Source organism: Propithecus coquereli, unplaced genomic scaffold (assembly GCF_000956105.1).
Source record: "Propithecus coquereli isolate 6110/MARCELLA unplaced genomic scaffold, Pcoq_1.0 Scaffold44, whole genome shotgun sequence".
Classification (NCBI taxonomy): Eukaryota; Metazoa; Chordata; class Mammalia; order Primates; family Indriidae; genus Propithecus; species Propithecus coquereli.
This window is the reverse complement of record NW_012150174.1, coordinates 11,964,148-11,977,394: the sequence shown is the minus strand read 5'-3', so window position 1 is coordinate 11,977,394 and position 13,247 is coordinate 11,964,148. Positions and strand designations below refer to the sequence as shown.

General features: G+C 36.6%; 1 protein-coding gene across 1 annotated transcript in view; it reads right to left on the bottom strand.

Annotated features, from left to right (window-relative positions):
- The window catches only part of OVCH2 (ovochymase 2), a 29,276-nt gene extending 24,113 nt beyond the window's left edge, over positions 1-5,163 (bottom strand). Inside the window, exons 1-5 of the mRNA XM_012654199.1 lie at positions 5,076-5,163; positions 3,987-4,096; positions 2,224-2,315; positions 552-724; positions 88-183 (exon numbers count right to left, since the gene is read on the bottom strand). Of these exons, the coding sequence (XP_012509653.1) occupies positions 88-183; positions 552-724; positions 2,224-2,315; positions 3,987-4,096; positions 5,076-5,163 (559 nt within the window). The remainder of the gene's footprint in view (positions 1-87; positions 184-551; positions 725-2,223; positions 2,316-3,986; positions 4,097-5,075) is intronic.
- Positions 5,164-13,247: the final 8,084 nt, after the last annotated feature.

Here is a 13,247-nt window from a genome sequence, read left to right as displayed (position 1 = left end):
AAAAAAAAAAAAAAAGAATTCTATTTTCCGATTATCCACCAGAAAGTTCTGACCTCTGATCAGGAGGAGTGGCACAGAAGTTCTTACCTTCACCCAAGCGGCCCCAGCCTGCTGTTGTACAAATAAATCCAGGCTCAAATTGCTCCCCCAGCTCTGGAAGACACATGGGCCCCACGAACTGGCCTGAAGAAAAGGTCAAGGCAGGGCTTGTCTTATTCATGGAGAAAAGGATACCATAAGCCACTCGCCACTTGGCATCCAGGTGGTCCCCCAAAGACCTTGTAAGAGTTGTGATATCTCTGACTGACACCTCCAGGGGTCATTTGTCAGACAAAGAAAGACCCTTTCCTGACCGCACATAATCCTATATCCAGAAGTAAAAGCAAAAAGTTTCAGGTAGAGGAACTTCCAGCCCAAATCCCTGTCTCCAAGTGCATGACCCAGAACAGTTGGGCATATGCTACATAGCATATACTGCAGGGCATGTGCTGTGGGACAGGGGTTATGGAGAGTATGGGGTGGACAATTCAGGGTGAGCCTCAAATGTTTACCAAATTGGAAGGCTCCAGCCATCTTCAAAAGGGCGATATCATAGTCCATTGGTTTCTTGCTGGAGAAATGTGGGTGTACGATGACAGATTCAATGGTGAGGGTTTGCTCTTCTGGCTCTGTCTGGCTCAAGTCATGTTCTCCAGCAGTGACATTCACAGTTGACACAGTGTTTCTATGAAAAGGAAACAGTAATATGAATGAATTCCATTTTGCCTTTGAGTATAGTTGCAATGGTTGACAAACTGGCCTCTTCAAAATGATATGGATGGATATTGTGGTGTGTGAGTGCAATGAGCAGAGAAAGTGAGAATGATTCCCACACTATTAGAAAAAAGGCAGATTCCTAGTTCCAGTGGAGGACTAGCCAATAATATAAGTTTGACATTTTGCAATATTATTTGTAAATATCTAGACATGCACATATTAATATAATACATTGTAATTTGGGGCTCTAAAGCCATAGGGGACTTTATTCAGCTACCCTAGGAGGCTGACTTGGCCTAAATACCAGTGAGATCCTCTGGGAATGATTTGTGATTCCTAGTAAGTACGCTGCTTCAGTGCCAGTGATCTTATGCTTAGTGTATATTATGAAGGTCAGACAGCACTATAACTCTGATGTCCCAGAGAGCGTGTGAATTCAGGGCTTTGGGATGGATTACAACAATGGAAAGTTGAGATCTTATGTTTACCTTCTTTATGTTTATAATTTAGAGATCTTGCCTGACTGGGAAAGACCCCATCTTCCTGGGTCAATGTTATATGAAAGGAACTCAGTAGACATATTGAACTGGATTAAGAGCTTTGAGTTTACCATTCTTTGGGACCCTTCATTCCCAGAAGTGGTGCTTTTATACAAAATTGGATAGGGCATAATTTTCTCTGGGTGTGCCTCCCTGACTCTTGGCTACATTAGGTACCTAACTTAATACATAGCATCTTTCTGGCCTACCACCTGCCACATTGCAGTGAAATGATCAGTTGACTCTTCTTTTAGACTATCAACTCTTTAGGGGCAGGAATTATGTCTTAGTCATTTTGGTACCTTTCATACCCACTAGTGTCTGGCACCAAGTAAACATCCAGGGAATGTTTTCAGACTTGAAATGGAAGAGGGAAAATATGGGGACAGACTAGTAGTATATACCAAGAGTACTGACAATAGTAGGATATTTGAATCATATCGGAAAGTGGATAAAGAATAGATGTTGAGTTGAGGCTCAGAATGTCAGGATCAATAAGAAAGAAGATGTGGGAGCCTAATTTATATTTGACTGGCTTCCTTTTATTTATTTTTTATTCATTTCTTAAGATGCATAATAAACCAGATTAATTTTTTTCACTGAAATTTAAGAAAACTAGGAGAAAATTTTCAAAAATCCTTCTTTGTAATGCTCTTTTTTTGCACTTGGATGTTATTCTTTATTAACTTCTAGTAGTTTTAAGTGAATGAAGTATTTTACTTCTGCAAGGAATGTATGTTTTCTACCAAGTTGAATACCATTTGACAATGTCACCGAGCTCCATTTGTGTCAGGAAATTAGGATCGTCCTCCACTAAAGCAATACTCACTCATCACACAGGTCCATGTTTTAATAGAGTTATTGCTGCTAATTCCAAGGAAGAGGAAAGGGTGGTCTGATCTTCATCTACGGGCTAGGCCTTCCCTACCTGTATGAAACGCAGTGAGCAGCTGTGATCACCCATTGTGGAGAGATGATGGTTCCTCCACAGATATGCTTCTGTCTTTGTTTCAGAGACACCTAAATTGCAAAGACCTTAAATGGAAACGAGTTAATGCCCTGGGTTCCCCCAAAACATGGTGATGAAGCATATTCTGAAAAACAGACTCAGATATCTTATTTGTAAACATCAACAATCATGCACTGTAAAGGGTGAAACTCAAACATACAGCTCAGAAAGAAGAGTAGTGCTGGAACTAGAACATGCCGAGCCCTGGTCTGGATGAGAGGTTGTTAATTTGAGATGATTGCCTATGAAGGTTCTGGTAGAGTTGGCAATTAGTAGTGTTTGTATTTATTTATTTATTTTTTAACACTGTTGATGCCGACTTATTACTCTAACAATATGAACAATATCTGTAGATAAAGATAAAGGAGTATAAGATACAGAGGAGTCCAGCTGAAGGGGTTTGGAAGGAAGGCAAGGTAAGGGCTAGAAAGCCTTTCAACACATGCTCCAATTCCTCCAAGCCTCTTAGGGAAATAGTTTGGATCTACCATTTTCTCATCCTCTTAACTAACTATCAACACCTATAACTTCATCAAGCCTATTCTTTATTCTGTCTCTTTAACATATTATACTTTCTATTTTTGGTTTATCCTATTCATGATATTTTATTTGATTCTAAAATGAGTTTCTGTGTACAAGTAAATACTTTTAATAAATATAGTCACATTTTTGGAATTAGAACAAAGTCAATTCATTAGAATTGTTCCCTTTTTGACCAAGAATTATTTAATGAGCCATCAAAAAAAACAGTAATACAGAGAAGAGGTTAAGAATAGAACGAAGAGCACATAAGTAAAAGTCAATGAATCACTCTTACTATGATTTGAAAATATGAATTTCTGAAATGACCAGACAACCAATTGATCAAGTAACCAATCAATTAACTATTCAACCAAGTAATTAATCAATTAATCAAATGACAATGAGTCAGCTATTCAGTCAACCTACTGAACACAAACTCAATCAACCAGCAATTACCAAATAGCCATTGACCTAAAAGTTAATATGACTGACTCAAGAGCAGTAAAAATAAAGAAGATTGCTCTCCTTGAAAAGTTAAGAGGCAAGAATACAAAATGAATCCCAGGGTTAAGAAAATTGGGAAACTTTCAAAGATCATAAATGTAAACACCATGGGGTAGGGACAGAGGTACAAAGTCATTTCCATGGCATTGGAGGACCAGGAGATTAAATTGGGGCAGAATTCTTAGGACATTAACTAATGAGGAGACAGTACACTTGACTATTCCTTGAGGGGTTCTGTGGTGTGGGTGCAAGGTTTATACCTGAACACAAAGTGGATATGAACTCTCTGGTCTTCTTTAACTATAACAAGATATTTTTAAAATATACTTGTTGAATGAAAGAATATTTTCTCAATTGTAAACTCAAAAGACTTTTAGCTTCTTGAAGTGGAACTTCTATCTTAGAGGCTGATAGTTTGGGATGGTATTTATACTACATGGAACAAGTCAATAGTGTGTATAACTATTCTAAACATAGATTTTCTGGAATTCAACTGATGCACATCAGTTGAGGGACTTGAGTCTTTGTACACATGCATGAGATCTATTGTGAGGAGGAGGCAGAATGGAGCACTGATGAATAGCACGTGATTCTGGAAGATCCAATCCTGAGACTTCTCATAGCCCACCCACCAGAGAACGTTCCCTGAGACTCACCTGCCAGGGATAGGAACCCTTTTCCACTTGGCTTCCCCCAAGAATGCGACTGAAAATGTTAAAGTTATTCCAAGGCTGTACCTTAACAAGACTTTGCCCACAACTAGGAGCTGAGAAAAAGATAAACATCGAGTGATTAGATAGGCTCTAGGACTGAGGGATACAGAAAACTCTGTCTTATACATCTCTGTATTTCTAAGATTTTAGCACAATTCTTGGCATAAGTAAGCACTCAGAAAATTTGGATGGATGGACAAATGATTTTTCTTGAGAATGTATCCTTAAGAGCATTGCTATCTAGATGAATGTGTTAAAATATACAAAGCCCTTTCATACCACTTCTTGTTTAATCCCCATTCTACGACTGTAAATTAAGCATTATTATCCCCATGTTACAGATGAGAAAACTAAGAATCAAAGCAATGCACAGCTAAATAATGGCAGAGCATGGATGTAACACTAAGTTTTTGATTCTGAACCCAGTGCAGGCGTGACATTAGATCAAAAGCTTATTTTCTAACTGTTTTGGGTGAATGAGTCACAAAAACTTTAGACATGAAATTTACTATTTCCTGAACCCACTGAAGCAAAGACAGAAAACATGTTGATTGTCAAGGCTGGCAAAAATCTGACCATGTAGAAGCTGCTAAGAATTGTTTTCAGCTTAAGTTAATTAAGAAAAAAAAAGACCATTTACAAAATACTATGGTGAATATGCTTCATATTTCCCAGCAAGGTAATTTTCCAAAAGATAACAAATGCTGACAAATCTATGCTGATTTCCAGAATTTGCCCTATGAAAGAAGATGGGATTATGTAATGTGTTCAAATAAGTGAACAATCCCAGTTTTTTTTCACTTAGTTTCACTAAGTGACCTAAGCGTATTGCATAGAAATCATAATATTTCTACGTCATATGCTGATTGCAGGTGAGAAGTTCAAAATAATTACTTGAAAAGCAATTAGATCTCCAAAATGTATTTGCTTCTCCTATTTTCCCAAAGGAATGCAGAGTGGAGTTGCAATGTTCATTGCCAGCAAAAGTTATTCCTTCATAAAAGGTAGTTATGGATTTCATTTGGAACTTACCTTTGGGAACAGAAAGAGTCGCTGATTTCCCTTGTTCCAAACAGATCACTCCTAGTAGTAAAATCAGCCTGTTCTTGCTTACAGGCATTTTGAGACTCAGTTTTTCCCTGAAATTTTAGAGAGACAAAGATAACAAAAATAAGAAGCCTTGGGAGACTAGCAGTAAATCAATTCTAAAAAAGTTTATTCATTAACCAAGACTTGAAGCATTCACCCATGTCCATGTAATGTCTCTGAATGTGATTTCTTACAAAGATTTTTTGCAAGATGTGGAGAAGCAACCGCAGAGGCAGTCTTGATCGAGCAGTATTTCCGTATCCCATTACACCTACGTCAATTAGTTGCTTCCCCCAGGTGTATTTGGTTAGCAAAGTGGTTGGTATGTAAAGTTTTCATTTGAAAACATTACCTGTTCCTTTGTACAGGTTACCACTACTATAAGAGGATTGGCTATCAAAGTTGTTCTTGTTTGCAATGGTAGATTTCCCTGCCTGCTTGCAAATAACCCATCTGAATATTCTAAAATATTTTTCCTTTTCTTATTTTGCAAATGTAACTACATGATTATTAAAGCCAGTGTTGGAGAAAGAGAGGAGAGGAAAGATTATCAAGTAGCACACTCAGGTCACGCTACTAGACAGTGTTTAGGATGCTGTTCATTGGGGCACTTGTGAATCTGCATTTTCCCACCATTTTTTGTATTTATAGAAGGCAAACACTAAATGTCCTTTATGTCTATACCTGGTAGATGTCTAGGCACAGGAAAGTGGCTATGATTACCTGCGAATCTTCCTCTTTTCTGGCTGAGTTTTTGGCACACACAGTATGTGGGAAACACTTATAGATTTGTCAGTGCTATCTAGGACCACACAGGAATATGATTTTTTCTGTCTATTTTTATAAGTTACCTGCCAAAACCAGAAAATGTCAAACTAGAAGCCCCTAACTTCCTTTTGGCAACTTTTGCACTTGTATAAAATAAATCTACACAAATACAACACATACAGATAATAGAAAGGCAAAACAAAAACATTTTAAAGCCTAAAATTTGTGAGCAGCACATATTTAGGAAACAGTCAAGACCAAAGCTTTATGGAAGGAAAGAAGCTCAAACCTCCAATTGAGGCTTTATCCACAAATATCTTAATCCTGAAGCCAAAAATTTTTGGCTTTTGGTATGGGAATGATATCAGCCCCAAGAGGTCTACGCCATAATCAAAGTCTCAATATTTCTTTGACAACAAGTGCTCTTGAAGATTCTATTGTATTTTTTCAGTCACTTTTGAGAGCAACTTGATCAGGAATATGGCCCTTCTGACTCCAAATTCCCTGCATCCTGTCTAAAATTTGTGTGGCTGCTAACGTAAAAAATGCAGGAAGACCTGGCACAGGCCTGGGATGTGCCAGGGTGGACAAGCCTAAAGTAGGTATAGAGGTTTATTTAAAGCACAGAGCCTTTCGAGCTTTTGACCAATTATTGATTTCTAATATTAAAGGATAATGAAATTTGACTCTATACTCAAAAAATGATGAATTTACCCTCATCATGTGGGAGAGGGGCATTTTTATTGGTTGTCACACAAAAATATGATGAGATCTTCCTTGCTTTTTTATTTCAGGAGAAGATATTTGCTTCAAGGTTCTGTATCAAGATGTATCTCAACACAGTTATCAATACACATCAACACACTCATTCACCATGTAAAGTTGGTCATTAAGAATTTGGTACTCTTATATCTTGAGGGGGTAAACTGTGGTCCCCTTGCTGTTAAAATCTTTCATTTTCAGGGACAGTGTACCAGGTTCTGAGACACTAAGTTTCCATAAGGCCAGCTATCCACGCCTCCCAGAGTTCTAGAGACAGACTATAATAACTGCACACTGTAGTTACTTGCAGAAAGAAATCTGCTGAAGTATTGCTTGGCATGGTATTGTAAAATAAATTTTTCAGCTATGAGACTGTTAAATCTTTTAAAGGGAAAAATATCTATCTCTCTTGGAAATTTTGGACCAAAGTCTGCATGAATAGGGGTTTGGGGTTCAAATTATACTGCCTTCCTTGTCTGTAAATCTCAAAGTTGAGAAACCAGCATTAAAATCTGTCCTGAGTCAGGGATACAGAAGGAAGCTGGAAGAAACAAAGAATAAACCTATTCGGAAGGACATCATCAAGAGTATGTCAGCAGATATATCAGAGCGCAGACTTAGATGATCAAGAACTTCAGATAGGAGGATGATCTAATAAACATTACAAAATATTTGTTAATATTTTTGAAGAAATAAAAGAATAAAAAACTAAGAAAAGAAACATTTTTTTAAAAAAACCATACAGATTTGGGAAAAAAGAGACATTCCAGATAAAAAAATACAGTCTTTAAAAAATAGGTTAAACAGTATACATAGCTGATGAGAGAATTAATGAGTTGGAAGACAGATCTTAGAAATTGGCCAGGATGTTGGGGTGGGGGGAAGGAGAAAGAGAAACATGCATGGAATGAAAAAGAAGTTATGTGATGCGTAGAACAGAACGAGAAAGTGCAACCCCGATGTCTAATGGGAATGGCAGAAGGAGATTACAGTAGAAAGAATAGAGGACAGGCAATATTATGAAACAAAGTGACTAAATTAAAAGCCATGTAAAAACTGAGAGAATAGTATAAAGGACATCCATGGGCCCATCACTCTGCCTCAACAATTACTCACACTTGGCAGGTTTTATTTCTTTTATAACATCCTAACCTCTCCACAGTCTCGTTTTGAAACAAATCTCAGGTATAGTATTATTTCATCTATAAATAATTCAGTGCATCTCTCTTAAAAATAAGGATTCATAAAAAACATAGCCACAATACCATTATTAAATAAAAAATGGATATTTTTAAAATATCGAATATTCAGTGTTTGAATTCTCCAATTGTCTTACAATTTTTTTACACTTGGCTTGAGTTAAAAATTTAAACAAGGTGTACTTGTTTCATGTAACTGTTATATCTTACGTCTTTTTAAAGCCATGGCTTCCTTCTCTCTTTTTTGTCTGTGCAAGTATTTTTGTTGAAAGAATTGGTTATTTAGTCCTTTAGAATTTTCTACATTCTGTATTTTGCTGATTGCAGAGCTGTGTCTTTAAGGTGTTTCTGTAACCCCTGTGTGACATGTAAACTGAGAGGTGGATCTAAATAGAGTCTTGATCAGATTCAGGTTAGATTTTTGGCAAGAAATTTTATAGTAGGGTTATGCACTTCCTATTGCATCACACCATAGGCCCTTAAAGTCTGGTTGTCCTTTCTGTGGTTTTAAAATTAGTCAGTAGGTTCAGCTGTCATTAGCCTGCTCATCTGGCATAAAGTCACTTTTTTCACTTAGTTTTAAAGCGTCCTTGATCATTGCTTAGATCCATTATTTCAGTAGCATTTACACAGTGATGATATTCTCATTCATCAACAGGATCTATTTTATAAAAATGTTCCTTTCATCAGTTATTTAAGTACCCCCACATTATATTTGATATAGGTAAGTTAAGATAAATGCTCAATTCTTTTTCTTTATTAGTCATTCTGAAGATTAATTAGTTTGCCAGCATCCTCCAAAGATGATTAATTTTTCCAGTATCATTATGAAGATATGATGTCACATATCATAGTCTAAACAGTCCCCCAAAGGTGTCATTTTACTAGATAATCAAGAATTACCCCATCTGCTCTTATCCATATTTTACAAATATGGAGGGTAAGAAACAAATAGCTTCATGGACTTGCCCAAGGCTACACAATTAGTTTGGAGTCTTGACTTCAATTAATGTTGTTTTGATTACTGATCCATCCATACCTTTTCTGTCACGCTATTATGCCAACTAAGGCCTTGTCAGTTTCCCTGTGTGCCTTTTGTTTTTCCCTGGATTTGGTTCATTTTTGCCTTTCTTTCTTTCTCTTTTTTTTTGGCTCCCACAAATCAGTAGCTTCCAAACTGGCACAAAAGAAAGTAAGATGCATTTGTACACTTTTTTCCCTCAACTAGCCTCCTTCCCCATTTTATGCATGTAAGAGTTTTTTCAAAAAAAATTGACCTAAACTGCTCTTTTCTTTTTTTCTGGCTTTCTCACTAACCTACGTCTCCTGCTCACCCCTCCCTTCATTGTACCACAAAAATTTCGTCTTCGTACAAACCAGTATCTTGGAGATAGTCTGCAGAGGCTGAAGCATAACACATAAAGTCTTCACCTAGAATTTTGGGGTTAATTATGTCTCTGCCAAACACACCCCTGTCCAATTTCCTCTCCCCTGTCTTCTTTATGCCTGTATGTGAAAGCTTTTGCATTTGCAGAGTACTCACTCAGGCACATCCTGACACTATTTCCCTGTCATTCCCTCACATTCCTGGCCAGCTCACTTTCGCCCAAGTTTATTTCTTCCCTATCCATCCCATGGGCTTAGTATTAATGGGAAAACACTTCCCACTCTTCCTATTCCCGATATTCCTGAAATTCCAGGGCATTACTAAAGCTCTTTTCTTCCTGGAATCCTCCCATTTCTATTCTAAAACTCATAAGGTGAGAAGTGGGGAAGTACTCCTTCCTTTCCACACTTTCCCTCTGTTACATCGCTCATTTGCAAATCATCTCTTCTAAGATCTGTTTTTTTAAAAAAATACCCTCATTGTTTTTGATTACCCTTGAGACATTCTCAGATTGTCCTTAATTATTTTACAGTTCAACTCACAATCTCCACCTTTCATTAGCCTTTAATTTTCAAGTGTGTCATCTCTTAGTTGCAACAGGGAATAAGCAAGGTGTTTATAAAGGAGGATTCTGTGACCTCTGCCTAAGGAACGGATTAAGTTGGCAGACTGAGAACATATTATAGCCTCGTGCTTCTGCTCCAAATTCATGATAGGAAAGATACACTCAATAAATGAGCCATATCATTGCTGGAAAACCAAAAAGAGGAAAGGTTCTTTTAGTAGCCTCAAATTATGAGTTTTCCTAGAAAGATAAAAAGCAAACGGAATCTAATTAAGGAAAGAATCAAAGCCTAACATGCCTGTTAGGAGAAAACTGCTGAAATAGTTCTGGAGTGATGGAACTTTGAAGGCAGCAGCAAAACTGAGCAGTAGAAATCCCTATTATAATAAACAGGGCCATTGTTTGAGGTATCCCAGTAGAAGTTAAGCATTTAATTTAATCCCTCCCACTCGAATTTATTTTAAACAAGAATCAGTTACAGTGTTTTCCTCTATGAGGGAGATGGGAGGGAACATCTGGGCCCAAGAGGCAAAGCTGGCAACATTCAGGAAGAATGAGAAGCAGACAGGTCCAAAAATCCAACTCCTAGGGCTCTCCACCTGGCAGTACATCCTGTCCCTATGTCAGGGGCACTGGAGGTGGCTGAGAACATTACCGGTAGTAAATGTTTATGGCATTTTCGACTGATATTGAGGGTTCTGAGGCAGAAATAATCAGATAAAGGTTTATTGGAAACCAAATATGAGGATTGACCCAGGAATACACACCAACAGAGTTGGGAGTGTTCCAGAGTCTGTCACAAGGTGAAAGGTTTTTACAGGGAAATTGAAAAGAAGGGAGGAGACTCCTCATACCAGAGTTGTTCTCTTTTCGTTGGAGGTTACAATACAGAAGTTATGACCATTATCTACAGATTACATCATACAGGCTAAAAAAAAAGTCTACATGCAAGACAATCAGTAGAACTTCACGCTTCAGCAAATCTTGAAATAAATCTGTCCTATTCAATGTCAACAGGTTATACATTGATTAGTACATCAACAATTTGAGAAAATTACAATAAGATTCTTTACTCAGAGGCAGAATGTCACAAGACCTCCCCAAGGTGGATTAATGTGGAGGCTTGCTTAAGGTAATGTGACCTGTAGGTTATCAGCCTTTACATAAAGGTAAATAGATCATCAGAGGTACAAAGTTGAGAAAACTATGAGAAACAGCTAATGATTGAAGAAAAAACAACACCATGAAGGAAAGACATCAAATGATCACCAGAAGATCTAGCTTCAAAGGAAACAAGAGTTAAGGTAATTATTCTAGTCTTTATTCTAATTAATATACTCAGAGGGATATAAGAAAATATTATGTACATAAGAATCAACTTCATATACTGGAAAATAAAAATGTTATTGTTTGACATAATGAAGCAAACCCTCAACAGATGGGTTGAACATCCTAATGGTCCCAGGGAGGTGAGTTGGGAATCAGAGTTGAGGAAAATTCTCAAGATGTAGCATAAAAGGTCTAAGAGATGGAAAGATAAAAAAAAAGTTGAGATATGGAAAATTGATCAAGAAGTTCTATGACATATCTAGCAGGAGTCCCAAAAGAGAGAGTGAGAATGGTGAAGTGGGAGTGGAGAAGCAGCACCTCATGAAATAATTGAAGAAAAATTTCAGTGCTGAACAGAGACAGGGGTTTTCAGAGAAAAAGTTCTTCCCAAGTACCAAGTAAGAAGAGTGACCAGAAAGCGCCACATCCAAAATTATGTAATGAAATTTCAAAAAAAAAGGATTATAGAGAATATCCTAAAAGTTTCTATAAATAATAATTATCTAGAGAGGAAGAAAATATTAACACCAGACTTTTCATCAACAACACGGGATATAGGAAGAGAAGGAAGCAACACTTCTAAGTTGTGAGGTGGAGAATAATTATGTACATAGAATCCAGTACCCAAACAATATGTGACGCAAGAAAGAGTGAAAATACACTTTTATATCATGGAAGGACTCAGAAATTTTACTGCTCACAGCCTTATCCTTCTGGATGAAAAGAGAGAGAAACTAAGGGACACATAAGAGACAGGAGTGAATAGAGGAAAAGTAAAAGTACTTTATTAGTCTAAATGATTGTTGGTTTAAAATAATAATTTGTAGATAAATTTCCTGATGATTTAACAAACAAGATGGGGAGTGGTAAAAGCAGGAAGGGAGATGGGTAAAGACATGCTAACAGAAGTTGTAAACAGTGTTAAAATTTAGGAGTTACAACTATTGGAAGAATGGAAATAAGATGCATAAATTCCATATTATTAGATTAAAAGTAGTACAAAGGAAATTAATTCAAAGCAAATATTGATAGTAAAACAATAAAAAAAACAAAAAAGCATAGTAAATAGAAAACAAAATTAGAACATGTCATAATAGGTGGTTTTATATTATCAACAGTTTAAGGAGTGAGGAATGTGTACTTTCAGATATTGCTGGTGTGAAGTAAACTGACAAAAATACTTTTATAGGTTTTATAAAAATACAAGGTGTTATTCACAAGAAAGTTGTAGCATTCTTAACAATTTATATACCTAATAACACTATGTTAAAATATTTAAGGCAAAATCTGATAGGAATATAAGAAATTGAAAAACCTACAATCACAATGTGTGACTTTCAGAAACTGGTAAGTCAAATAAATACCCAAAAAAGTTTCATCTAATAGATTATTAGCATAAAACATCATGATGCTAATTTTCCTTAAGGGCAATTTGGCAATATCTATTAGAATTTAAATTGTGAAAACATTTTGGCCCAATAATTCTACTTTCTGGAGTACATCCAAGAGAAATACTGGAACAATGAAGCATTAGTAGGAGTATAGTTAAGTAAATACTAGCTAAATACTTTGGAATAGTATGTATCATTACAAAGCATGAAGGACATGAACATGGAATTATATAAAAACTATTTTTGAGTCAAACAAACAATTTCAGAACAATACAAACAGTAACATCAGTCATAAAAAACCACATGAAAATTAGGAAAAAAGAAGAGATCCTTGGCTAATCTAGAAAGGGAGCACTGAGACCAGGGTAAACATGGGAAGGGGAAAAGAGTATCTTCAATAACTGGATCTCTATCTATGTCAAGAGTCCAAGATTCTATAAAAAATACCATATAAGCGGTAAATGCCAAAGCTGAACTGAAATGTCGGTCATCTTCATATGGAGAAAAGCATCGTGGCTCTTCAATACAGCTCTCTAAGGGGTGACTAATTATAAACCACATGACAGTGCCAAGAAAATAGCTCCAGGTACGTGGTCATAGCTGCTCCTCAGAAATGGCACAGGTGATTGCAGCCATAGCTCAAAATAATTATGTTGATCCAAATCAAGCCTCTAAACTAATTAGATCTATGCAGTTGTAATAACTATATACAAA